This window comes from Pteronotus mesoamericanus, unplaced genomic scaffold (genome assembly GCF_021234165.1).
Source record: "Pteronotus mesoamericanus isolate MK-2021 breed Mesoamerican mustached bat unplaced genomic scaffold, CSHL_Meso_final contig_68, whole genome shotgun sequence".
Taxonomy (NCBI): domain Eukaryota; kingdom Metazoa; phylum Chordata; class Mammalia; order Chiroptera; family Mormoopidae; genus Pteronotus; species Pteronotus mesoamericanus.
Window position 1 is genome coordinate 7,739,992 of NW_026555234.1, and position 27,330 is coordinate 7,767,321.

The 27,330-nt window shown below is 46.2% G+C and overlaps 1 protein-coding gene across 1 annotated transcript in view; it reads left to right on the forward strand.

Annotated features, from left to right (window-relative positions):
* The window catches only part of CC2D2A (coiled-coil and C2 domain containing 2A), a 91,012-nt gene that overhangs the window by 38,031 nt on the left and 25,651 nt on the right, over positions 1–27,330 (forward strand). Inside the window, exons 15-24 of the mRNA XM_054581952.1 lie at positions 1,868–2,024; positions 2,830–3,068; positions 5,908–6,085; positions 12,241–12,397; positions 14,820–14,967; positions 17,446–17,584; positions 19,828–20,031; positions 21,779–21,871; positions 22,764–22,855; positions 26,195–26,362. Coding sequence (XP_054437927.1) covers positions 1,868–2,024; positions 2,830–3,068; positions 5,908–6,085; positions 12,241–12,397; positions 14,820–14,967; positions 17,446–17,584; positions 19,828–20,031; positions 21,779–21,871; positions 22,764–22,855; positions 26,195–26,362 — 1,575 coding nt within the window. The remainder of the gene's footprint in view (positions 1–1,867; positions 2,025–2,829; positions 3,069–5,907; positions 6,086–12,240; positions 12,398–14,819; positions 14,968–17,445; positions 17,585–19,827; positions 20,032–21,778; positions 21,872–22,763; positions 22,856–26,194; positions 26,363–27,330) is intronic.

Consider the following 27,330-nt stretch of genomic DNA (forward strand, 5'->3'; position numbering starts at 1 on the left):
GCCTTCATAGCATTGTGCTTACTATGCCTCAGGCACTAGACGTGGATACGTGATTAACAACGATTAGCAACGATCACAGCAGAACTGTGTTGTGGTGTCGATGCAAGAGCATCTCTGTTGGTGTTGGTCCCTTCCTGATAGTTTCTTCTGAATATTAGTTGTGCCCGTACACCAACATGAAAAGTGACAAGTGTGGGCAATTAGTTGACGCATTGCTTTGAAAGCAGCCATGCTTTAGCCAAAGAGAGCTGCGAATTGTGGTTTTAGGGGGTTGTGATCATCACAAGGCTGAGAAAACGTCCCACAGTGTCCAGGACAAATGTAAGTCTGGGCTCTTTGAGGTCAGGGACCTTGTTGCCATTAGATATCTGGTCCCCAACAGAGCACCTGCCCTTTAATGTCCGCTCATTTAATGTTAGTTAATGGAAAACAAATTCAAATACTTTCTCTCACAGAAACCATGGATGTTGCCTGGAAATGCCAGTGTTTCTACTTCTAAATTCCATGTCCCAAGCTATTCTCCGATCTCGAAGCAAAACATAAATATTTGCAAGATTGTTTCCTTCCTTCCTGCCTGCCTGCCTGCCTGCCTTCCTTCCTTCCTTTTTTCCTAAGCTTAGGATAAACTAAAACTTATAGGACATTTATTCTTTGGGTTACCTTCAGGTTACAAAATCTCTTTCTGTGGCACTTGAGGCCCCTTCCCCAGTAAGTGCTGTTTCCTAAATTCATTTGGAGTGCCTTGTGTTCACTTTCTTAGTTCATCTAGCCACCTCAAGATACAATGCCATTTTTTTTCCTGCACAAGTATCAGACTTCCCGCCGGCGTCTTCATGTTTCTGAATAACAAGGAGCAAAGCGAACGCTTTCGTCTCTATCAGAGGTGGAACTAAATTTCTGAGCCAGATTCCCCCAATGTTTATAAATGTCAGGTGCCCCTGTGCTTCCAAAGTGATTTCTGAGGTAGAACGCTGGAAATCGGTGGGCCTCTGTGTTTTGGGGACTGCTAATTGTTAAACCACCAGGCCACACATGTACACAGCAAATATTTGTCCGCTCTAGGCACTTGACTAAGTTTATCTAAAAGGGATGAGGGACATGCAGGGACCAGGCCACACCGACCTGACCTAACCACATTAGGAGATAAACACAGGCAATGAGTGGCAACAGGTCCAAGTGCCGGGGAAGGCGCCGGGGGTGACGTGTTGGGCAGGCGTGACGGCCCTCCCCCTCCGAAAGAGTCACACAGCCATTGCCATATAAAGGGCTCTGCAAGGATGAGCAAGGGACCTCCCATGCTGGTTTAACCTCAGGGAGATTAGGCCCCAGTGCCTTTTTTGTAGGGCATCTCCCAGAACTATGGTTCTACAGAACACATCTCGGGAAGCCCTGCTTTGGGTTGAGCCAAACTCCTGGCAGAGTGTCAGCAGGATCCTCAAAGAAAAACTCAAATCGTCAATCCAAAGTCAAAAACTGGTTTTAGGGACTTGGCAGCAACATGACGAAGTGGATCCTCAGAGACCTGAAGAATAAAATAACCACAGTGACATTTCTGCCACTATAGGTTGAAGATTTACGGGCACTGTGTCAGTGTGCCACCCGGGCCATTTAACTCAGAGTGACATTGTTGCTTAGCAGCAGACAGAATACGAGTTGAGCCCGTATTCCAGCCCTTCCGCCACCACCTGTGTGTCCTTGGGCAAGTCACTTAACCTCTCTGTGCCTCGGCCTCTTCATGTATAAAATGTGGACAAGTCTTTACTTCACCAGGTTGTGAGCTAACACGTACTGGACAGGTATTTGCGGTTGTTATTACTCTATTACTCAATTTCAAGAAATAACCAAGGTACTATAAATTATTTTAAAGGGAAAAAGTGGACCAGAAAGCAGACGAAGAAGCATATGAAGCTGAAATTCAGGCTGAAGTAAGTGAATTGTTGGAAGAACACTCACAAGAGTACGAGCAGAGGATGGAGGAGTACAGGGCTGCGTATCAGCAGTGGAAAGCCTGGAAGAAAGCCCAGGTTTGTGCGTAGTGGCTCAGCCCTGAACTGGGCTGACCTTGGGGAGGGTTAGGGCCCGGCAGGCAGCCAGTGAGACAGAAGGAGGGAAACTGGGCACGCAGATGGGGGTCCCTGCTGGCTCTGCTCTGTCTCCCTCCCTGTCCCCTTGCTAAGGGACAAAAGAATGAGTGGATAAACTGGCTAAGGAATGTACTTCTGTAAAAAGCCACCGTACTAGCTGAAACCAGAGCCAGTATTTTTCCATAGATAGCTCCCTGGTATCACTCTGTGGCTATTTGAGTGAAGAAACAAGTAATAACAGTAATTGCTCAAGCATTTTACATACATTATTCCATCTAATGTAGAGCATTGATGCTTCCAGTCTCCTTCTGCAAACTACCTAACTTTGTACGCACGGCATGCAAAATTGAACCCAAGAGCAATAAGGAATATATGAGGGTGACCTGCAATGCCAGTTGTGTTCACAGCCTTCCCATGATTTCAAGACGTGTCCTTGGCCTTGAGAACTTACATTAGTGATCAAATGAAGCGCTCGTGTGTTTTAAGGGGCAGGCATGTCGATAAGTGCTTTGCAGGCATTGCCCTGCATCATCAACCCTGGAAGGAGTTTCCTATGATGGCCTTCGTTTTGTAGCTGAGAAAACGGAGCCTCGGAGCGGTGGGCTGGCCTAGTAAGCTGCCGGAGTGCGCCCGGCTGGCCGAGGTGGTGCTGGCTTTGCATCGAGTCCCTCTGATTCGGAAGGCTGCCTTCTTAAATGAAATGCCAGCCCTTCTGTTTGACATAAGGTTGCCTCTTACCCAACAGAGAGCCAAGAAAAAGAAAAAGAAACAAGCAGTCGAAGAACACCCTGAGGAAGAGGTGGAGGAGCCAGATCCTGGAGAGGATCCTGTGAAACCCGTCCCCCCCGAGCCCGTCAGCAGGGCGGCGCTGGAGCAGCAGGTGCGGGAGAGAGCAGCCCGCAGCCGGAGGAGGCCTGGGGAGCCGACTCTGGTTCCAGAGCTGAGCCTGGCAGGGAGCGTGACACCCAACGACCAGTGTCCCAGGTGAGGTTGACATGCGACAGCCAGACCTACTCGTGCACATGAGCACACGTCCCTGCACGCTGTATGGAGTCCGCATCTTCTGTAGGTCTCCTGACCGAAACCATACAATCAAGAGCACCATTTACTCTCTGTAAAGGTATATTTGGTTAAAGCACATGAAATTGCCGATCTTTGTCCGTATTTTGGTGATTCCATGTAGTTCACCTACCTAATTAATTAGCGTGTCCTGCTGGCTTCCCAGGAGCCTGTTACGAGAAGCTGACTGTAGGGGGCGCGCTTCACAGGTGCTGCGCGCATGGCTTTTGATTTGGAACCTTTATCTTGAACCTCAGTGTGTGTTTTCTGTCCACTGGGAGCACAACCCCGCCCCGCCCCTGCCCCCGCCCCCCGCACAGACACCCAGGTCTCTCCTCAGCCCTTGATATCAGCTTGCATAGCTTCCCGGCGGGGCTGTGGGTATCTAAGCCGGGCCATCTGATGCCTGCCCCCCAGAGCTGATAGAAATGCGCTTCCAGTCGTTAGTATGTGGTGCCTGAAACAGAACTGGTCAGGAGCTTCACTTTATGTATATAAATCTATGCATGTAATAAATTTCTAGACACACATGTGTATATTCATCCTCTTTTAAAAGTTATCTTTAATTTAATATTTTTAAATTTCCTATTTACTTCTTTGCTACGTCTTGGAGAGATGGTTCTCAAAGTGTAACTCCAGGACCAGCAGCATCAACATCACTGGAGAACTTGCTAAAAGTGCAAATTCTTGGATCCCACTGAGACCTGCTGAAGCAGAAACTCTGGGGCAGGGCCCAGAAAACTGTGTTTTCACAAGGTTTCTGGTGACTCTGATGCATGTCATAATCTAGTTCAGGGAACCCATTAAAATAGTCGATACCACCAGATCCCAGCTAAATTCTCCAGTAAATAAAGACCTATGAGGACCCCAGGGAATTGTCAATATTCCACCACAGAAAGTGAGAACTCAGCCAAGTCAGTCATCTCCAGAGATAGTGAGGAAACAGTGGTTAATTAGGATGCCATTATCAGATTTCCTACAACCTCCTTAAAACTTCTGTTACTTTATTAATAGTTTATTTTTAAATTGTAGCTTCTTATGCATTTTTGTGTGTTCTCTCAACTTCATAGCCTTCAAACATATACAAACTATTCTCCCACACTAAATTAGCTATTCTGAAGCCATGAATAGTACGCCATATAATTTTGTAATGAACATTTAAAATGTATGATTACACAGCATGTTTTTTCCCCAGTTTCATCAAGAAATAATTGGCACACACCACTGTGCAAGTGGAAGGCACACGGCGTAATGGTTTGATTTACATATATTGCGAAGTGATTCCCACAAGAGGTGCAGCCAACATCAATCATCTCGTACAGATACAAGGAAAAGGAAAGACACAAGAAAAAAGGAAAACATTTTCCTTGTGATAAGACCTCTTAGGACTGACTCTCTCACCAACATTCCTGTGTCTCACACAGCCATACACAGCACATTTTGTAAAGGGAACACTTGGTATTGGTTTGACAGTTTTTTATGCTGAGTCCCATTTTGACTGAGGCTTTGTACCTCCATCCTAAGTTTCTGAGCTTTTCACTGGGACTTGGGGCCATCGTCCAGGTCACCCCACACCAGTGATGGTCGTCAACTCTAATCATCAGGCCATCCGGTAAGGGGGCCATGCCAAAGAAGGGGCGGGGGCGTCAGGTCTGTTTGTAGCATGAAGTTACTGGGGCTATGACTTAAAACGACTCTGAGCAGAGTCTTTGGTCTCGGGTACTTCTTGAGATTTAGTGCTGTGTCCTTTATAGAAAAAAAATGCCCAAGTCATTTGAGCAATTCCATGAAGCGGATGAGCCTGAATTACAGAGATATGAAAAGTTAAAACTACCACCCAATTTCTATATGGGATGATGAAAATGTTCTGCAGGATAGTGGCGATGCCTACACAAAATTGTGGCGGTGCACAATGCCACTGAATTGCACACTGAAAATAGTTAAAATGCGAAGTGTTATGTGCTGCGTGTGTCACCAAATTATTGAAGAGCAAAACTACCACTCAGAAAACGCTTGAGTGTGTTTGGAATTTATATGCTCAGAAATTTCTCTCTCCTTAACAAGCTTGACTTGCTATTGACTGAAGCAGTAACTGGAGTTTTTGCTGGGCATCTCTGCGCCTGCACCCAATAAAATTAAAAGCCACTCTTGGAGGTTTGGGTTTGTTTTTTTTTTAACTTCCTGGCTTTTAGAATAATATACTTTACACAATACCTGTTCCTGGGGTTCAAATGACCTTTTAAAAATAAAGGACATTTCTCAATCCCCTGCATCCAGTGAGCAGTCACTCACCATCAGAAAGTGTAAAAATAAAGCTTAAATCTTAGAGAGGCAGATTTGACCTAACTGCTACCATGTGCTATTGTATTTTTAGGATAAAATGTCCTACCCAAATATAAATCACTACTGCCCCTCATGGTTTGAATTCTCCACATTTAACAGGCAGCATGTTTCTGTTTACTTAAAACTTGGGGATGCAAGTGTAAGGCTCGTTTGAACACAATTAAGGAAACTGTTGTACAGTGATGCTTGGACCACAGTTCTTAAATTCTCTGCAGCCTCGTCAGTGCCCCTACTCCATATTCCAACCCTTTATTACCTTGACCTCTGGAAGACAGGCGTGATCTTGGCTCAGGGAGCGCTAACCTGACCGGCCGAGTGGCCCCCAGCGCACCCTGTCCTGTTCAGTGCCCGCCTGCTGGGCCCTCCAGTTACTCTCAGCCATCCAATGACAGACTCACCTGCCAGCCGTCTCCTTCTGCAGGGTGGAGGTCTTACGAAGGGAAGATGTCAAGAGGCGCTCCGTGTACCTAAAGGTGATCTTCAACGGCAAGGAGGTGTCCAGGACCGAAGGTCGGCCACTCGGGGCAGACTTCCGAGTTCACTTTGGACAGATTTTCAATTTGCAAATAGTCAACTGGCCGGAGAGTTTAACACTACAGGTACGCATTTTAATGAGAGTCACCATCCCAAGAATATTTGGACCTTTGCAGGTGCGAGATGGTTTGAAATCTCCCATGGGCTAGGCCAGTGTCCCGATAGATCCAAGGGCAACAGAAGGTCAGCCTGCTCCCAGAAATGTCTGTTCGTGAGGCCTTGGCAGAAGGAGGTCTGCTGCCCAAATTCACCTCCTCAGCATGTTGTGAGAGTAACTCTGGCCACAGTGCGCAAGGGCGTCCCTCGGGCAGTGGGGTGGGGCTGAGGGAGGTGGAGGCAGGGAGGATCTCTGGCCCATTCATCAGAGGAGCACCTCAGTCTCCCCCTGTACCCAGACCCTCGCATAATGTACCAGAAAAATCAATTATGCTCGCACCACAGGTGCTTATGAGGAGGGGTAAGAGAAGGCTACATGTGTTAGGAATCCCGCCCAAATAACAAGTCTCCCGAATAGCTTAAATCCCACCGTTGGCAATATATTAGTGTTTCAGTTTCTTAGGGCTGCTATGCTAAGCAACACAAACGGGGTGGCTTAGAACCACAGAGTCACTCGCACAATCCCCCAGGCCCCGCGGTCTGAAAGCCAGTGTCAGCTGGGCCAGGCTCCCTCCAGAAGCTCTCGAACAGAATCCTCCCGCCCCTTCCAGCCCCTTCCAGCTTCTGGTGGCTCCGGGAGTTCCTTGGCTTATCATGAAACAGCTCCGGTCTCTGCCTCCGTCTTCACGTGACCTTCTCTGCATCTCAGCGTGTCCTTTTTGTCTCTTACTTTCGTTGCACTTAAGGTTGCACCTTATTCTAAGATGAGTTCATCTTGGTCCTCAACTAATCCCCTCTGTAAGAATGCTAGTTCCAAAGAAGGTCACATGCTGTGGTTCCAGGTGGAGAGCCATTTGTAAAGGACACTGGTCACGCCACAGCAGTGTCCCGGACTTGCTGCTTTCCTGGTGAATCCTCTCTTGCAGAGCTATCAGAATTCGTTTTTATGATTCCAACAGGGCTGTTAACCAGGGCTGCAACTACGCAGCGCGTGTGCCTTTGTTTGCCATCTACCGCCTACACGGGATCACTCATCCTTGTCTGCCACTGATGCAGACACTTCCCCATCCATCACCCTTGCCAGAAACGACTACTTGATCATGTATGTCCTGGATGTACCTTCAGAATCCTTCTCAACACAATAGCCCAGGCAGCCACGTCCTGTCGATCGCAAATAACATTAAGTCTGGAGGTACAATCGCAGCTGTATATTTATTACACTATTTAAGTACCTCTGCACCAAATGGTAGATAGCTCCTGACCTGATGTCCCAAATGCCACCCTAGCCACATAGACCTTGCTCCCGAGACCCCCAGGTCTTCCCACAATGGACCGGTTCAAGTCTTGTCTGAATTAGGCGAAGCCTCCAGGATCCTCTTCCCATAGGCAGCTGAAATTCCTTCTCGTTGGTTAGCTCCTGGCCGTGGGTGTTGTTCAGCAGTTTGAATATCAACCCCCACCTCATCTTCTCAGTAGTTAAAAACCCTCTAGAAGCGGTAGAAGTTTAAGACAGCTAAGGTGGGGGTCCTTTCGACAGTGGGAAGGAAACAGCAGACCTGCTCAGAATGCAGCACCAGTGCTGCGGGGTCAGTGCCGGACCCCGCAGGTCAACCACCTCGCATTGGGGTCGTCCCAGACTGCGGCGGTCTTGTCCCATGTTTGGCATTCGTGAGCTGGGACCGGCGAGGGCAGGGCTGGGGACCCTCGTTTACAGAGCCCCGAGGATCAGGGCCCAAGGCTGATATCCTGGCCGTGCTGGCAGCCACGCTGATACCTACCCAGTTGAAAAACCTCATCTTTGAAATTTTAGAACCGGGCTCAGTCCAGTCACTCCTACAATTCCTTAAAACCCCACCTGATTTTGAAGAAAATGCCTACATATTCTGGAACTTGAAAAATAGAACCTAATTTGCTGCTAAACGTAAACTAACGACATGGATGAGGGAGAAAGAACGTTTTGTTAAAGTAAAGGATAGTGTTAGCGAGGGGATTAAATTTGGAAGTTTGGTGACAAACGGACTTTTCCTGAGGACTGAGTGTCATTCCGAATATCATTTGTGGGAAAATAATCTTTATGCATCTCTACCTGTTCCTCCCGGGTTTACCACTCCGTACGGAGTCAGAGTGAAATGGGGGGACTGTACCTGACGGTGAGAGCGAAAAGTCCCCTGATTCTGCACCAGGAGGGTGGGCTGGGCCACCTCCGGGCAGATGACCGGTAGGCGCAGCGCTGCCGGTGCCCTGCCCTCAGCTCTCAGGTCCGGGGACTCTCCCCTGGCCGAGCCTGACCGCGGGGACCACCCAGAGCCCCTCCTCTCCTGTCCTCCTAGCAGAGCAGCACCTGAGGGGCTCTGGGTCCTGCTCACTGGCTTGGATCTCATCGCCACTCCCTGGGAGACGCACCATTATTTGAGCCACTTAAACTGTGTCGCACCACAGATCAAAAGGCACGATCCCGTTTCAGATAGGTTGACATGGGACAGTCTAGTCCAGTATGCTCTCCTTCATATGCTCTCTATACCATTAACATCTAATTAGGAGGGGCCCTTCTCTGCCAGGGATTCCCTGCAGCGAGGAGCTGGGGGCCGTGTCCTCCCGTTTGGATGGTGAGGGCCTTCGGAACCTTTCAAATCCGAAATCCCTGGCAGGGAGGGTTGTACTCTGCTGGCCCTGAAGACCCTCACCGTCACGCTTCCCGCATGAGCCCTCCTGCCCGGGCCCTGCATCCATGCGCTTAACCTTCAGTTTACAGTAAGGATGATACTGCACATGGAAAATGGTCTGCGTGAAGAATAAAACTTGGTGGAGAAAGTAAATAAACACAATCTCCAGGCGACACTTCGCTGTCAGCTGCTCTTAATAAAGAGGGGTCCCTGGGGGCCCCTACATGAGTGTCTCCCATTCTTCATCCACAGCAGAGCAAAGATCTCAATTACTCAGAGTTTGCCCCCTGGTTTGAGATCCGTCCTTAATGCGTCCTCCCCATTGCTCCCTGCAGAGGAAAAGCTGATGTGAGAAGGCCTAGATTAACAGAAGGCCAGATAGACAGCCAGCGTGAGGTGAGAGAGAGCCGCAGATAAGATAGCAGGTAGGAAGGCGGCTTCCCACTGAACCGAGGACAGAAAGCGGGAGAGGAGGCCTCCTCTGCTGGGAGGGACCCGCCCAGCCATGCCTCTGTTGATTGGACCACCTGGGCAGTCATCCTGGGCACTTCTGAATTTTCTGGAAGGAAAGGCCTCCTCTACCTTCCACTAGCTTACCAGTATTTTATTTCACGGATATTCTAAAATATAAGAGAGACTTCCTGTACTAGCTCCTGTGTACTATCTTGGTATTGGTTTGCTGTGGGTCTTACAATCAAAGTAATTTTTTGAAGTAGTGTGAAAGAGTAATTCACTAAAATATTATGAGGTGAATTTTTTAAATAAACGAGTGAAACTTTATTTTATAATACCAAGAATATACTTGGAGGCAATTAGCTTAGCCCTACCCGAAGAGCTAGATTATGTAAACTTCTTTTAAAAATTACAAATGAAAGGAGTCTTGGTTAAGTTCTTAAGCTATCTATAAATATGTAGAAACTGATCAAATCCCATGGCATAATGGTTCATGGCATAATTTCTTAAGACTGAATCACAGTTACAGATGAAATTAATTTAGGGGATATTGTATTTCAACTCTCTAGAAAGAGTACTATGCCATTTGAAAATTTTACATATAATTGCAAGTTTTGAATTAGGGAACGTTCAAGAATTATTGGCAACTTTAGGAGGGTAAGAAAATTGCCTTAAATGCATCTGTTTATGCCAACACTATCAAATTCCTAATTTTAGAGCCTAATTATTTCAGAAAAAGTTCCAAGATTCTCAAAACTGTAATGCATCCACTGGCAAATCAACAGGCAAAGAATGAATGTTTGCTCTTTGCTTGTTAAGAGCCAGCGGAGTGTCCAGCACTGAGTCAGGTGTGGGGTGGCGGGCAGGGGGAGAATTGGAAGCCATGTGTAGAAAAGGAGGCCACGTAGTCCTCTCTCCGGGACCTTTAAACACAGCAAGGAGATGAGAGAGGGTGAGAACTACAAAAATATGACACTCAGGTGTGTGAGAGTGTACAGGACCCTGGAAGGGAACAGTGGGGACTGCAGTTTTGATTGCTTGTGTGTTTGAACCACGAGACTCGGTGCTTCCTAGCAGGCTGAAGAAAACGGTGTCAAAGCAAGCCCTTCAAACCAAGGACCAGCCCGGCACGAGAAGCCAGGAGTGAGGGGATGGATGGGGCCTGGCGGTGGAAATGGGAGGAAGGAATCGATTAGAACAGTATTGCAGCCTGGAGAGGAGGACTTGACAGGACTTGGTGACAGGTGGACTTAAGAGAGTAACAGGAAGAGTCCAAGTTGGCTCCAGGGGAAGGGCGACATTGGACTTCGGGAGCAGGGGAGTCGGACCTGCCAGAGAGGCCTTGAAATCTCACCTTCGAGGTCTTTCCAAAATAAGGGCTAGGCCTTTTACAGAAATGAAATTTAACTTAGAAATAACAAAGCTCGTGATGATTACTTCCATTTCTTTGTTTATCACTCAACTCTGTAACATCGTCATCCCATACTCTTCTTCCTGCCTCCCCCACTGTGCATAATGCGGCTGGGTGGATTTTTCAGTTCTTAGCTTTATCGTTCTTCCTGATGAATCAATCCTGCCGAGCTTTCATATTCCTGGCATGTGGGTTGAGGTAGGGAAAGTTTCTTTTTAACCAAGTTGCCTCTTACTTGAGTTTCCCTCCCCAGGGCCTCCCCTGATTGCTCTGACTCAGGGACAGAATCGCACTATTAGAACAAGAAAACCAACCCTGTTTGGAAAAGCATCCTTGTGCACTCAGGCCAGCTCCCTTTGGTGGTTGCTGTTGGCCATTGGTCGACAAAAAGCCAGGATACATATTTTTTTTCACTCCGCCTTATCCCTGCACTTAATTGGATGAGTCAGATTGTGGAAAGCTGTCCCTCAGAGCCAAGGGGTGCAGACTCCAGGAACCCCCAGAGTGTGCAGAGCACAGGACCCAGGTGGCTGAGAGCAGGTGTGGGCCGGGTCTGCTGGCAGGAAATGGACTGCCTGGGACAAGGTGGAGGCCGGTGTGGTCGTCTAAATGGGGGAAGCAAGGGCTTGGAGTAGACAGGGGCCGTGAAAATGGGGAAAATCTTTAGGAAATAACATCTCCCAAATGTCTACTTCAGAACCACATTCTTTACGTATGCTATCCCCTGTTATCCTGCAGAAAACCACAGGTACTTTTATTCTCCCAATTTTAAAGATGGGACAACGGAGCTTCTGAGATGCTGACTGACTTAACATGAAGCAAGTCAATGGTAGAGCAGAATTCAAACCCTGTTTGACCCTAAATTTCAGGCCCATTTCACCACAGTGATTGGATATCATGGTAAAGAAGAGCGAAGTCCAAAATTTGACATAGCTCCGCACTGTGAGAACTAATTGCTGAAGGAAAAGCCCTAGAAAACAAGCTTCGGCATCACTATGCATTGAGAGGTGTTGACATTCAATAATATGTAGTATAAGATGATAGTTATTGGATGATTACAATATCCTAGGCACCATTTTTTGTACAGGAGCTCACTGAATCTTCACAGAGTCCCTTGTAGCTGCACTACTGTCCCGGGCACACTGCAACGCGGAGAAGTAAAGTAACTAGCTGGGGTTACACAGCCACAATGTGGCAGAGCCAGCGCCCAGACCCCAGAACCTGTCCTCTTATCCACCTCACTATGCTGCAACCACCTGTGCTTTGTACATTCAGCCCCGAAAGTGTTTCTTACTGAGCAAATGCACCGTGCAAAGCACTGTGACAAACAGGGAGACAAACTGGGTGTTCAATATGGCCCCTGACATGGCCATTAGATTACAATGGGAAAATGACAGGGGGACCTGGGAATGTCCATCCAGGTCCTCTGCCCATTTTTTAATTGGGGTGTTTGTTTCTGTGGTGGTGAGTTGTGTGAGTTTCTCACGTATTTTGGATATCAACCCCTTCTAGGTTATACAACATTTGTGACTATCTTCCCATTCAGTAGGCGTTCTATTGCTGCTTTGATGTGGCTGCTTGTCTTCCTCGATTTCAGGTGTATGAGACTGCTGGGCACAGTGGGACCACCTTGTTAGCAGAAGTGTTCCTGCCCATTCCTGAAAGTACCGTTGTCAGTGGAAGGGCTCCTGTTGAAGAAGTGGAGTTTAGCAGTGACCAGCACGTGACCCTGGACCACGAGGGAGTCGGAAGTGGTATGGGCGGCCAAGTATCCTCGACGGCTCACAGCTTCACTGTCCGCTTGGAACACACCTTTTCTCCCCACTTCTCAGTCAGCCACAGAATTCTAAAATTGCTATCAGAAATTCAGATGGAAACCATAATTTTGCAAAGTTATTTCTATACGCAACTGGTGGCCAATAAATTCATATAATTATGCAAGTATAAAGTAGTTTGGCAGTGTGAATTAAGGACCGCTAGAGTTCTTTTGATACCTTAATTCTACTTCTAAGAATCTTTCCTCAGAATAACCTGAAATGAGGACAAAGTTTTGTGCAAAAAAAAAAAAATGTACATCATGGTATTATTTTAAGGCTGAAAGGTTTGAAATAACTTAAATAATTATAATAGGGAGATTATGAATTAATATTCTGTCTTACCTTCTACAATTCTGGTGAGATAAATGATGGATCATCTCATGCTTTCCACTGCGTTTCTTATATTTAATATCTTTTTCTTTCACTGCCACATTCTGTGTGATTTCTTCGCATCTCCCTTCTAAGCCGTGAATTCACTCCTTGGCTGGGTCTAATCAATGCAACTCGTCATTGTGTTTCTCCTTTCCATTATTGTATTTTTTCACCTCTAGATATTCTATTTAGTTCTTTTCCAATCAGTCTGGTCAGTTGTGATAATTTTTGTCCTTCTGTCAGGCTCAGCCATTTTTTTTACTCACTCATTACTTTACTTTTCAAACATATTAAACATCTCTTGAAATATTCTGTGCATGATCCTTCTAATACTTACCTGCTTATTGGTCTGATTCTGTCACCTTTTGTCCATGGTGGCTTGTTTCCTCATGCGGCTGGTGATTTTTCTATTGTGAGGTCATACTTGGAGAACTGCAAGGATTCTCTGAGGCCCAAATTCAATCACTAGTCTGAAAGCCTGAAGACCTAGCCTTTGGTTCCAGCTCTGATACTGACAAGCTGTGTGACCCTAGCAGCTATGTAACCTCTCTACTACCATCTTCCTCATTCCTAAATTAGTTCTACTACTACCTCCTTTAGAGCCCTACAGGGTTATTTTAAGATCAAGATAGGATGTTAAATATGTAAGGAAAATCTTTGAAAAACACAAAGATGCTGCTACAGTGTGAAGTGGTATGGTTTTGTGTTAATAATATCAACTGAAAATCCAGAGTGTGACACTGCTATATTAATGCTTGAAAGTCTTTTCTGCCTTTAGCTAATTAAATACACCACTGAGGGAGTTTTTATCATTCATTTTCATTCAGTAGGGGCCAATCACTGAGGCTTTACTGTTCACATGGTTTAGCTATAGTGAACATTTACTGAGCGGTCACTGTTTGCCAGGCACCAAGTGCTTGGCCAGCAGGACCTCATTTGACCCACTATTCTTCCCTCCAGGAACAAGGAACACACCCACCTCAGGGTTCTTAGGCTGTTCCTACTGCCAAACAATCTCTTTCCCAAGATTTCGATGTCTCACTTGCTCATTCTCTTCAGGCCTTTATTGAAAAGTCCCGCCCTGACTGGTGTGGCTCAGTGGGTTGGGCACAAAGTGAAGGGTCACCAGTTCTATATCCAGTCAGGACACATGACTGGGTTGCAGGTTCAGTCCCGGTCAGGGCGCATTCAAGAGGCAACCGATGGATGTTTCTCTCTCACATTGATGTTTCTCTCCCTCTTTTTCTCCCTCCATTCCCCTCTCTCTAAAAAACAAATAAAATCTTTTTAAAAAATAATAAAGCCCCCTCCCTAGAGTCTCCCCTGGCCACCCCATCTGAAAGTTCAACCCCTTCCCATACCCTAAAACACATACTTTCTGTAAACTTTCCCTAATTTATGTTTCTCTTCTGTACCAATCACCCTGTAACATACTACGTATTGCATTTAACTTACTAATCTTAGTTATCGCCCATCTTTCCTATTCATATATAAACTCCGTGATATTAGGGATTCTCATCAGCTTGGCTTCTTTACTGCTGTCCTCAGTGCCTGGAGAAGTGCCTGGCACAAGGTAGCAGCTCTCAAAAGATCTACTTAGTGAACAAATGAAGGAAGATATCCTCAATAATCCTTTGAAGGACTGTTATTACCCTTACCTTATACATTAAGAAACTAAGGCTCAGAGCTGTTGAGTAATTTGTCTGTGCTCACACAGCTGTGAACTGTCAGAACCAGGATATGCACAGAGATGGTCCCACTCTGAATGTGTCATCCATCATGACGGCGACACTTTGTTGTCAGAGACAGAGCCAAGTGGCGACTCTGAGCACCATCGCCGGCAGGAAGTTCAGTGATGTTGAATAACGTGTTCCCCGCCTCACCACCTCATCCACGTGTTCCATTGCCTGATGTCTGCTTTCTCGCCAGGACTGGGCTCGCCCCCTTCTTTCTAAACAATACCCCATTTGATGTGGTGTTTCCCTAGGTGTGCCCTTCTCATTTGAAGCTGACGGTAGTAATCAACTGATTCTGATGACCTCGGGGAAAGTGTCCAACAGCGTGGCGTGGGCCACTGGAGAAAATGGGATACCATTAATTCCTCCATTGTCCCAGCAGAACGTTGGCTTTAGGAGGTAATGTGTGGCTGGAAGACACTGATGAGCAATGTCGGCCGTAGCATTAATAGTATCCAATGGGGAAGGAAGGCTTGCAAATCACCTCCTTTCCTTTGATTGTCATATGCCAATATTTTCAGGGGGTTTTATTGTTCTGAAAGTAAAAATTTTAAAAATAAGATATTAATGGCCTATCAAATATTTGGTGTTTACCAAGGTCAGAAACAGTGAAAAGCACTTTTATTTAACCTTGACAAAAATTTTGTGACATAATCTCCGTATTTTACAGGTGGGAGAATAAGTAGCACATAGTTGTAAAGGTTCATTGCTAATGATGACTGGTGTCGAACCTTCTGGTTATACGAACCTCCCTATGCTTAGGCCTCTTCTGTGATTGCTAGATTCTTAGCTTTCTACTCACAACAGAAGAAAGAGACCCCTAGGCAGGCGCCCTCTCTTTGTGCGTGATGTCTGCCCTGGCAATCTGGATGGTGGGAACTGCGTGTGCTGGGTTTGAGTCTTGCCTCTGCCTTTTTTCAACAGAGTTGTCTTGAATTGATCATTTTACCATCCTAGGCCTCAGCTGCCTCATCTATTAAAATAAGGGGATGTATTCTGAGCATCAAGAAGACACTTTCCAAGTTACAGACTGTCATTTGCAACATGCAGAAAATAATAGAACAGGCTTGTTTGATTTCCCTGTATGGCCTGCTCCATCCCAATACCAACCTGTATCCCTGTGATAAAAACAAGAACATGGAACTCTGCACATTCTCAGTCAGGAGACTGACAGCCATTTCCAGGGGAGGCGTGCTCACGCATTTAGGATAAGCGTTTTGCATGTATTTCATTGAGTTTCCCTCCAGGGAAATTCTCGGGGATGTAAGCCCCAACTCAGGAGAGTCAGGGAGAAACATAGCACGGCTAACAATGCTGCAGCTTGACTGCGCGGACAACCCTGCCTCCCCGGAATTCAGAGTGTCCGAAGTTGGTGTTTATGTTAGTCGTGTGTTCATTTTTCTCTCTCATTTTTTTTGGGGGGGTGCCTCAGCTGCAAGTGGTTCCCCAGTCGCCTGAATGTGAGCCTCCGGGGCACCCTGCACCAGGTTCAGAGGCCCCTTCTCACTGGCCTGGATCCTGGGACCCAGGGATGCTTGCAGGCACTGGGCAGTTGTAGATAGAGTCACGTTTCCATTCCTTCCCCTTCTTTTATTCTCCCAGTGTTACTGAGATATAATTGACATATGACATGGTGTGAGCTTCATGTGTATAACATCATGATTTGATATATGTATATACTGTCAAATGATCACCACAGTAACTCTAGTTAACAGCCTCCACCACGCATAGTCACAAATATTTTTCCTTGTGATGAGAACTGGTAAGATTTACTCTCTGAGCAACTTTCAAATACACAATAAAGTATGGTTAACTACAGTCACCATGCTGTTGATTACATCTCCAAGACTAACTTTTAACTAGAAATTTGTAATTTTTGACCACCTTCAGCCATTTGCCCCACCCCCTGCCTCCAGCAACCACCAGTTTATTCTGTTTCTATAAATTTGGTTTTTTTAATATTCCACAGTATTTATCTTTCTCTGTCTGCCTGGCTTATTTCACTGAGCATAATGTTCTCAAATTTCATCCATGTTGTCACAAATGGCAGGATTTCATTTTCACGGCTGAATAGTGTTCCTTCATATGTATACACCACATTTTCTTTATCCATTCATCTGTCAGTGGACACTTAGATTGTTTCCAAACTTTCGCTGTTGTAGATAATACTATGATGCCCACACGGGTGCAGATACCTCTTCGGGATAGTGATTTTGTTTCCTTCGTGTATATACCCAGAAGTGGGATTGCTGGATCTCATGGGAATTCTACTTCTAATTTCTCAAAGAACATCCATACTGTTTCCTATAGTGGCTGCACCCACTTACATTCCCACCGGGAGAGCATGGGGATCTTTTTTTCCCACATTCTTGCCAACACTTGTTCTCTCTTCTCTGTTCAACAAGGCATCCTAACGCGTGGGAGGTGATATCTCATTGGGGTTTTGATTTGCGTTTCCCTGATAACGAGTGATGTTGAGCACTTTTTCATGTACCTGTCAGAAATTGGAATATCTTCTTTGGGAAAAAATGTCTATTTAGTTCCTTTGTCCATTTTTTTTAAGTATTTGGGGTTGTTTTTTGTTTTTGTTTTTGCTATTCAGTTGTAAGAGTTGTTTATATATTTTGAATATTAACCCCTTATCAGATGTGTGGTTTGCAAATATTTTCTCCCGCCATCCATACTTATTTACTGTCCTTATAACATATTGAAGAACAATCTTCAAGTAAAGAAAAATGGCAGAAGTCCATCCTTATTATCAGATTTTCTGTCGTGGAGAATAATAGCTCCACTAAACAAGGTGTCCCTGGGATTTCGTGGTCCTGACACCAAGCGCTCTGCGGTGACGCCCGTCTCATGGAATGACCTTTTTTCCAGTGCTTTGAGAAGAGCAGATGCCATCTCATCTATCGGCGCCTCAGGACTGACGGACGTGAAAAAGTTGGCCAAGTGGGCAGCAGAATCCAGGCTCGATCCAAACGACCCCAGCAACGCCCCTTTGATGCAGCTGATCTCGGTAAAGCCGCGGCAGGAGAACGGTGCACACACTCTCGTTCCTGGTGTGACGGGAACGGGAATGGCTCAGCCCTTCACACACATTGCCTCTCATCCTGCGTTCCGTGCGGTGGCGCTCCATCGCCGGAGGGCTGCCTGAATGGCAGGGTTACACGCCAGCCCCGCACCTGCCTGGCTGGCTGAGCAAGGCAGGCGCTCGTGTGCCTAAGCCGCGAGATGCCCTCGCGGGGCGGCGGCTGCTGCTGCCGCTGCTGCTGCTGCTGCCAGCGAAGATGGGTCCTTGTGGTGTCGCAAGAAAGGAATTTCAGAGGGCACCTGTGAGGGAGAAGTCTTAGTGTAGTGGAAAGATAATTGAGATGAAGGGATGCAGAGGGCGGGCAGGCTCTAGCAGCGACTGCGCCGAGATCCTTGAAAACCCTCCATGTATTTTCTTGGTTTTCAGGAAGGAGCAGGCTTTGTCTCCAACCGTCTGACCTACTTCCTGGGTTTTCCTGGGTTTTCCTGGGTTTTCCCGGGTTTGTGCTGGGCCCTCCCCCTGTTTTAATCCCTTTCCTGGACCCTCCACATGTCCACGCCCTTATCCAAACAGATTCCTTTCCCAGGTGAGACTCCGCCCTTTATGTCACCATTTTGGTTCCTGGCACGTGCTTGCCTCTCCCCGAGCCATCTTGGCTTCTACTGCGCATGCCTCAGTAGAGAACATTTCCTCCTCCGGTTTTGTTTGTATTCTCGTTTAGTGAATAATTTGATTATTATTTAGGTTTCATTTAAGTGTTTATGAGGTAAGTTGCTTCTACCTATGACATGTAAAATTCTTCAGTGAATTTATAAATAAAATGGATCATTAGTAAATGATTTTTTTGGTATCAGATAGAAATGTTTTTACTCCCAAGATCATAATTCCCACAAAAACACCATAAACAAGTATATAACACAAAAAGTGACTATATCAACACATCCTATATCATGTGTATAAGTTCATCAGTAGGATAACTGTAACTAGGATGAAAATTTATATCTCTCCCAGTATTTCTAAGATAAGTCCCAAAACAAGCTTCTGACTTTTGTTTCTATACACTCTCCTTGCAACACGGTATTTTTAGAGTGGACGAGAAAAATGTTAGAAGGATCAGATCACATTACATACCTAAAGGGTAGTCTCTTCCATGTCAAGTTTTCAAGTCATGATTTGATTACTGTCTTTAAATCAGTAGTAATACAGCGCACGACACGTGTCACCGTTACAACTATTTGCCTTCCCATCGAAGGAAAAAACACAGGGCTGCCTTCCCGGCAGGTCTCTTTTTATGAACCAGGATTTTCACAGCACGAAGCCCCAGAAGGAAGGCCTCTGCTCCCCGGCTTTCCGTCTGTCCCAGTGGAGGTCGTAGCTGGCAAAGCACCCCGAGAGGCGCTGGCAGACCCCTGGGCGGAGTGCGACGCATACCTGCTCAGCCTTGGGTAGGACCGAAGCCATCGCTTCTGTGCGCTGCACAGATGCGCTGGAGGTCTGGAGGCGGCAGGCAGGTGGTGCCAGCTCACAGTCCTCAATGACCGAGGCCATGAGGGGCTGTTCAGGGACAGGAGGGCGTGGCCAGGGAGCTACAGGGAGGTGATCGGCCGACTCCGGTGCTTCCATCTACGTGCGTGCATGAGAACAGTAAAAAGTTATATTGTAAAATAAAACATGAGGAGGGTAAAGGGGGTCAAATGTATGCTGATGGAAGAAGTCCTGACTATGGGTAGTGAGCACATGTGCAACACACAAATGATGTATTATGGAATTGTATACTTAAAACATACAATGTTATTAACCAACATCATCCCATTAAGTTTAACTTATATATATTTAAAACACATGTATTAGGTACTATATATACTGTGCACATGAGTAATCTTATTTGCAGTAGGCATCTAGTTATATGCTAATATAAACCTGTCATTTTTCAGTCTGTATATTTTTATAATACCCAGTCGGGGAGCATGCTTACCCAAGATGAACCTTAGAATTTTTATTTCTTTGGAAATGTGATTTGTCCTATTTTTTATAGCTACTGAATGACTATATAAGCATCCTCCTGTTACTATTACATTTTAATGTACTTTGCCTTTAAATGAAATGCAGGACATTTCAAGTCTCTCAATCTAAAACAGTTAAGCTTCCATTCCCAAAAGCTCAATGCCGGGCTTCTTTGGATAAAATATGCCCATTGTCTAGAGTTTTGTATTTTCTCTTTTTTACAGGTTGCTACCAGTGGTGAGTGCTATGTCCCTGATTACTTTCGACTGGAACAGCTGCAGCAGGAATTTAATTTCGTGTCAGATGAAGAATTAAATAGATCCAAACGATTCAGGCTCCTGCATCTCAGAAGCCAAGAGGTGCCAGAATTCCGAAATTATAAGCAAATTCCAGCATATGATCGAGAAATTATGGAAAGGGTATTCCAGGTAAGAAATAGCTGTAATAAAACAGCACTGTGCTACTTGGTCAACTTTTCTATATGACTATTGTCATTGTTGATATATTGTCAGTAGCAATACTAGTTTGTCTTTTGCAGCACTTCACATAACCTTTTCATTATTTTTCTTGAATTCAATGTTTAAAGAACCTCTTATATCAATACAGTGAATGACATAAACTAAGAAAAATTAGAATTGTAGGGTTGAGAAATACCTTAGGTGTTAATATGGCAAATTATGCTGCCTTAGTCAAGAGTTCAGTGCCATTTTAATCCAATAAGCTAAGTGCAAAGTTGGTAGTGAGCACTGTGGGCAGGATTGGAATAGCCCTGGGGCGGGCAGGGTAGAAAGGAAGCAGGGAGAGGCTGGTGTCCTGGGCCAGGGCGGCAGGATGCAGAGTCTGGGTGGCCCAGGAGCCACCTGAGGGCCTTGGGGGTGGGCCCTTTGAGAGCTTATGGGTAATAGGCCTGGGTAGGTGTCTAGTGAATCTAGCCAGAGGGGTGTAGGGGTTGGTGTTTGATGAGGTAAGTGAAGAGCCATCAGAAATTACTACCAGTGTGACTTCTCACGCGGCAGCCGTTCTTGGAGAATGTTTTTGGTTACTTGGTTCTTTGTAGTGTTTGGACTTATGATTGTGATAAAAACCCAACCTGAACTAGCTAAGGCACCAAGGGGAGTTTAATGAATGACTAAATCCCCAAATGGGTTAAATGGCTTAAGATATGCAAATGTCAAGAGTTCTCTGTGCCTCAGTGTCACCTGGAGGCAGGGCCTGACTGCCCCTGGGACCCTTCCCATCCTGTCTGGGCTTCCCTTGCTATGGCGGCTTCATTTTCCCCCATTATAGACAGATTTTCTATGGTTCCCACGTCCAATGGTTTCAGCCAGAAGGGAGAGGTATGTCCTTTTTTAAAAAAAAAAAAAAATTATTTTACAGAGAGAGAGAGGGAGATAAAGAAAAAGAAGACAGAGAGAGAGAGAGATCAATCTGTTTTTCTACTTAAGTTATACATTCATTGGTTGCTTCTTGTATGTGCTCAGACTGGGGATCCAACAAGCAAACTCAGTGTATCAGAATGACCCTCTAACCAACTGAGCTACCCGGCCAGGGCAGAAATGTGTATCCTTTTGTCCCAAGTTTAAGACTCTTGAGTCACACAGTGTGGGGTAGAGACCACCCCAAGCATTCAGCGTGACCAGGAAAGGGTTGAGGTAGGAAAAGGCAACTCCCCGGGGTGCACAGGGAATTTTATTGATGGAAAAAAAGAGGAGAATACAGCGATCTAAGCAGACAAAGCCAAAGCAGCCACGACCTTCTTCCAAGTTGGTGACCAAGTCAGCTGCACCCAGATGCTGTTTTCTACGTTGTAATTGCTTTACTTAAAATAGGAAAAGGCAAGAATTAAGCAGAAGCTTTGGCTAAGTTGCTGGGTGAGCTCAGCACCTTGAACTACAGCAAGTATTACCTGTGTGGCCTCTATTTCTTCCCTCATGAACATTGCAAAGTATAATTACAGGTTTCTCTTCTACTTATAAGGCATCTACCAACTGACTCTGATTCTTAGACACACATCAAAGACTAAATATGAACCAAAAGCTCACAGAAGGTAGAAGAAACATTAAGAACCATAATTTACGATCTTAAACCACAGGTGATAAATTCCCTAATCTCCAGAAGGGCATGAGAGAGTACTAATGCTTTAAAATCATAAAGTTATTCTTTTTTAATTTTTAGGACTATGAGAAACGGTTACGAGACAGAAATGTAATTGAGACCAAGGACCACATAGATAGCCATAGGGCCGTGGTAGCCAAGTACCTCCAGCAGGTAAGGAAAATCGCTTTAACAGCCCGGATGGGGGAAAATGGCTGGTGTCCTGAGGCGGGAGGGGGGAGGTCTCTCTTCTGTGAAGTAGCTATGGATGGTTAGTCCCTGAAGGCTTATTTTCTCAAAATTACAATATGCACTTGATTAACAGTTCTCTTTGTCTTTTGAACATACGAATACATTAGGGTGTATCTCAGTTTCCTGTCTGTCAGTGGCTTTCTTTAGTGGGGTATGATGACAAGGGACTCTGTATTTGAATGTCTGCATCATGCTCTCTTTGTAATAAAATAGAAGTTTTATAAATGGCACGTGGACTGCCCTATTCACTAGAAAATGGAAATGTCTTTTAGTCCTCCTGCTTTCCCTCCCTTTCTTCCTTCCTTTCTTTAATAAATTTACCTTATAAGAAATGCTACAGTGACTATGGTATATTTTTCCATCCAGCTGATGGGCCCCGTGGCACATATAAAAAAAAAAAAAACTTATGACATTTAAGAGGTCCCCTATTTAAAGGAGAATTAGGAAATAAACCAGTCTGGATAGGGGAAGAACCAAGAAGCACTTCGGAACCGCGGGTGCTTTGAGGCTGGTCCTGTTTTCCGTCATGCGCTCGTTCAGCGAGCTTTCACTCTCTGTGGGCCAGGGCTTTCCCAGGCCCTGAGAGCAGAGCAGCGGACAGAACAGAAAGCCCTCTGCCTTAGGCGCTTCTACTAGCGAGCAGAGCTCGATGGTTTACAGCAGGAGGAGGTCAGCGCTGCGGAGGAAAGGGAAGGCGGCCGGTGGGGGCCGTGGGGACGTGGCATTGGGGCGAAGACGTGGGGAAGCGTAGGGAGTGAACAATGAAGGTCATAAAACAGGAACATTTGAACATAAAACTTCCTTCTTTCCCCAGGTTAGAGAATCAGTGTTAAATCGTTTCCTGATTGCAAAACACCATTTCCTTCTGACGGATCTGATAGTCGAAGAAGAAGTTCCTAATATCAGGTAAAAACAAACCTTTTGTTTCTTCTAAAACTTACTCTCATTGCCTTATGTTGAAGCCTTCCTGTACCTATATTTGTCACTGGGTGGCGTGCACTTGGGCCACAAATACTGTTGGAAACTCTTAAAACTTGAGGAGCGCCTCCTGGTCACCTTCGGAGAGGGGAGTCTGTCAGAACAAGTTATGCAACGTCCCCCCCGTCACGCCGGCCGCCTCTCACACCCCCACTACCGCCACCTCAGCTTCGCCAGCCCTCGCCGTTTTCTCATGGCCGTAGAAGTTTGACCGCATTTCCCTCCTGCACACGGTCCCCCTGCTTGCGTCATCTCCCAGTGCTGGACCTACCCTCACTCTCCCATCGCGGGGCAGTGGGGGTGGCTGAGGACCACCGGCCCCCAAAGGTCTGGGTGGCAGGGGATGCTGGGGCCAGAACCGCAGCTGGGAGCACAGGGCTGCTGGGTTTGGTGAGGTGCAAGGGCAGCCGGAAAGAAACAGATATTTACATAGAAGGTGGAAATTGACCACATCTGCTTGATTGTCTTCCTGTCATTCAGAAAAATCTTCAAATTGTCTCAACTCAGGGGGGACGCAGGAAAGATGGAGGATAACTTTCCTCATCAGTGGTCTTGTGCAGTCTGTTAATCTCATGACTCTTTCTGTGATTGAATCTCTTGGTCTCCCCTATAAAGGTTTCTTACGCATGTAGTTCCTCTCCATCAAGTTGGGAAGGAGACAAAACATGGTGCTGTCTTCAGCAGCCCCTGACTTTGGCTTTGTCTCCAACTGTGTACAGAAGAGAGAATATCCCCACATAAATTCACACACCCCTCCTCTTTTTACTCCAGGCCTAGGGTCTAGTCATTGAATGTTTTATTCGGTCATGAAAATTACACTTAGAATCGATGGTGATTTTTCACGCTGTTTTCCCATTTCTTTTCTTTCTTTTTCTTTTTTTCTGCTTTACTTTCTGCATTAAGTTCTGAAGGCTCAGGGTATGTTCTTTCTTCTTTTAATGTCAATGTGTTCTTGGATTTAAACAAATGTGTTTCTGTATTTAATGGTCCCAGCCACCAAGATGTTCCCATGTGAAATCTTTGAAAGGAACTCTCTCTGGGGGAGGGAGGTGGTATTAACCAAGGAAGGAATGTGCCACGTTAGGACCCCCTGGCAAAGGTAGCGCTCTCTGGTCCCACGTTTGGGTTGGGCAGGTGACTTGGTAGAGTGCTGAAGATGGGCTGTAATCTGTGACATGGTTGGACCTAGAGGGCATTATGCTAAGGGAAATAAGACAGAGAAAGATAAATACCACATGATTTCACTTATATGTGGAATCTAAAGAGCCAGACTCGTAGGAACAGAGAATAGAATGGTAGTTAATAGAGGCGGGGAGGAGTGGAATTGGGGACGTGTAATTTAAAGGTACAGATCTGTAACTAGTAGATAAGTAATTCCTGGAGATCTAATGCAAGCATAGTGGTTATGGTCAACAACACTGTATAATAAACTTCAAAGGTACTAAAAGACTAGAACTTAAATATTGTCACCACACAAATGAAATGATAATTATTTTATGTGATGGAAGTGTCAGCTAATGTCATAGTGATAATCATAATATATAAATACATCAGACCAACATGTTCTACATGTTAAAATTATACAGTGTTATATTCAATTATATCTCAATAAAAATTAATTTAAATAATAAAATGTAGATAATCGCACCCACAAACAGATTTGCAAAAATGTAAAACAGTGTCACTCTTCTCACATTTTGTTTTGGAGAGGAGAATTAGTCTTCATAGTTTTACATTATGTTGACATGCAAAGGACTTATTCTTGTTTTGAGTGAGTTGACAAATAAATATGTGTAAATACCAGAAAAGAAGAAGACGACGGTCCGTGAAGTCAGAGTGACCTGAGATTGGTCCCCAGCTCCCCCTCCCCTATTCAGGAGCCTTCAGCAAATCATATCACTCAGAGCCTTCAGTTTCTTCATCTGAAAAAATGGGGTAAACATTTTACCTGTGAGGATTAGAAGTTACCGTATGTAAGGCACCCAGCACTGCTTGATTGACGAAGGTGCTGATGAATGCTCGCTACTCTGTGCTCCGTGCGACTGAAGACCCCGGGAGGGAGTGGGAACAGCAGCTCCTGGGAGCCCCTAGGGAGCTGCCTGCCGCCCCCCCCCCCCCCCGCCCTTGGCCAGTAGGTGCCGCTCGGACAGAGGGCTCCAGCTGAGCTCACCAGGAAGCGGAGAAGCAGAGAAGCGCATGCTGCAGCCTGAGGCCAGCTCTGCACGGCTGGCTTTATTCTGTGCTGTCTGGCATAGTCAGTCATGTCGGTGTCCAGGTACAAAGTCACATCTGTGTTTCTGTTTAGTCTCTGGGCCAGAATGTAATTGTTCGCGCCAAGGCCCTTTCTCCCATGAGTCACTGGCAGTGTTGCTTTCTTCTTCCAGGAAGTGTTTATTTGACATGACCTCGGTGAGAGGTAGGAAGACAGGAGATCCTCCTGCTCCTCCTCCCGCTCCCTTCTTCCCGATTCCACCCCTCCTCTTCCTCCAGCACAATCACCGCCATCATCGTCATTGTCATCGCCCCAACACTTCCCACCTCACAGCTGCTAAGTGCCAGGCCAGGGCCAGGGTGCACCTCCTCACTTAATCCTCTCAACAGCCCAAGAGGTAGCTATGAGCCCCATTTTACAGATGATGAAACAGAGGCTTAAAAAAGGTGAGGTCATTTGCTCAAGGTCAAAGAGCGGAGCCAGGATCCACACCCAGTCTTGTCTAACGCCGGAGAGCGAGGCATCCCAGGAGTGTCTGGAAAGGCAGTGAACTTCAGCTGCGGGAGAACGGGGCAGGTAGAAAAGTGCCCAAGGGACTCAGGAGAGGGTGCCCCTTCTAGCTGACGTGCCTGGGCCTAGGGCAGGGGGCATCCTGCCCCGAGGGTCAGTAAAACTGCAGCCAAATGGGCAGATGAGGAGGAAGGTGGAGGGAGACGCTCCGTGTGCCGAGATGAGCAAAGGCAGAGAGTAGGAGAGGCAGGGCCCGCTGCAGGGGCTGCGGGGCGAGCAAGGCAGAAAGCAAGGTGGGAAATGCTGGGACGGCCATAGCACCCTTTTCTTTTTCTGATCAGTAGCAGCTAAAATAAATTTTAATAATCCATTTAGTAGAATCACTCCCATCTTAGGAGAATTTCTTGATGCTTCCTACCCTCTCTAAAAAGACAGAGTTTTCCAGGAGCCTATAAGGGACCTTGGGGCAGAGCTTGGGGACTTGTCTCGTGACTTTCTAGATCTTTCTTTTCCTCAGAATCCTAATCCTGTTCTGTAACCTTTAGCATTTTGGGCCTAAGCCTTTTCAAGCTGGCAGAACAAAAGCGACCACTGAGGCCAAGGAGAAAAGGTCGGAAGAAGGTGACAGCCCAAAACCTGTCCGATGGAGACGTAAAGCTGCTGGTGAACATCATCCGAGCTTACGACATCCCGGTGAGGAAGCCGACAGCAAGGTGAGAGCCCTCCCTCCCGACAGCCCGCATCAGGCTGGGCAGGATCCTGGCCAGGTCGATCACTTCTTTACAGCATGACCACTCTGGTTTTTAATGTAGTGTTTTTCTGTGGCGGCAGGCGTTCTTGCCAAAGTCAGAGTCTCATTGGTTGCAAGTAATAAAACCACATCAACTTAGGCTACCAAGGGAGTTACTGGGACTGTCTCATGGAACTCAGGACGAGAGGTGCTGCTGAGCTACATGACAGACTGTAAAGATTCAGGTGATTCTTCTGAGACCCCTTCGTCTGTCTTGCGTGCCTCCCTCTGCGGGTTTGCTTCCTTCATCCACGTGATGGAAATGGTTCATCCAGCCAGGGTACCATCCACCAAATATCAGCTTCTCAAGGAAGGACCTGAGGGTCCTAACATGGATCAGGTGGTGATTCATGGTCTGATCACCCACAGCCAGAGTGACAGGGCCACCGAGACCAGGTGAGAAAGGTGGGAAACAGTTCTCAGAGAAGTGGGTGTGAGCAGAACAGAAACCAGAAGGCGTCTGCCCTGGGTCTGGAGACCCGCGTGCTATGAGCATAAAAATGTGATTTCCCTCTCCTCTGCTCAGAGCAACGTTACGCCTACCACGTTTTACTACACAAGGGGTGGTGGAGACTGTGGTACTTACCCCCTTGGAGAACAGAGATGGAAGAACCAAGAATGAAAACTTCTTTTTGCTGGTGTCCTTGCCAGTGTAATGAGGGAAGCTGTCATTTATTGTACAGTCACCATGTTCTAGGCACTACGCTGGGCCCTTTCATATGCAGTATTTCATCAACTCCTTTCTACTCTCACCAACTCCATTTCACAAAAGGAAAAACGGAAGTAAAGGGCGCATAAGTAGCTTGTCCGAGGTCATCCCGCCCTGGGTGAGTGCCATTCTAGCCTTGGCAGCTTCTCTCCTCCCCTGTAAATTTACTTTCCCCTCCTCTC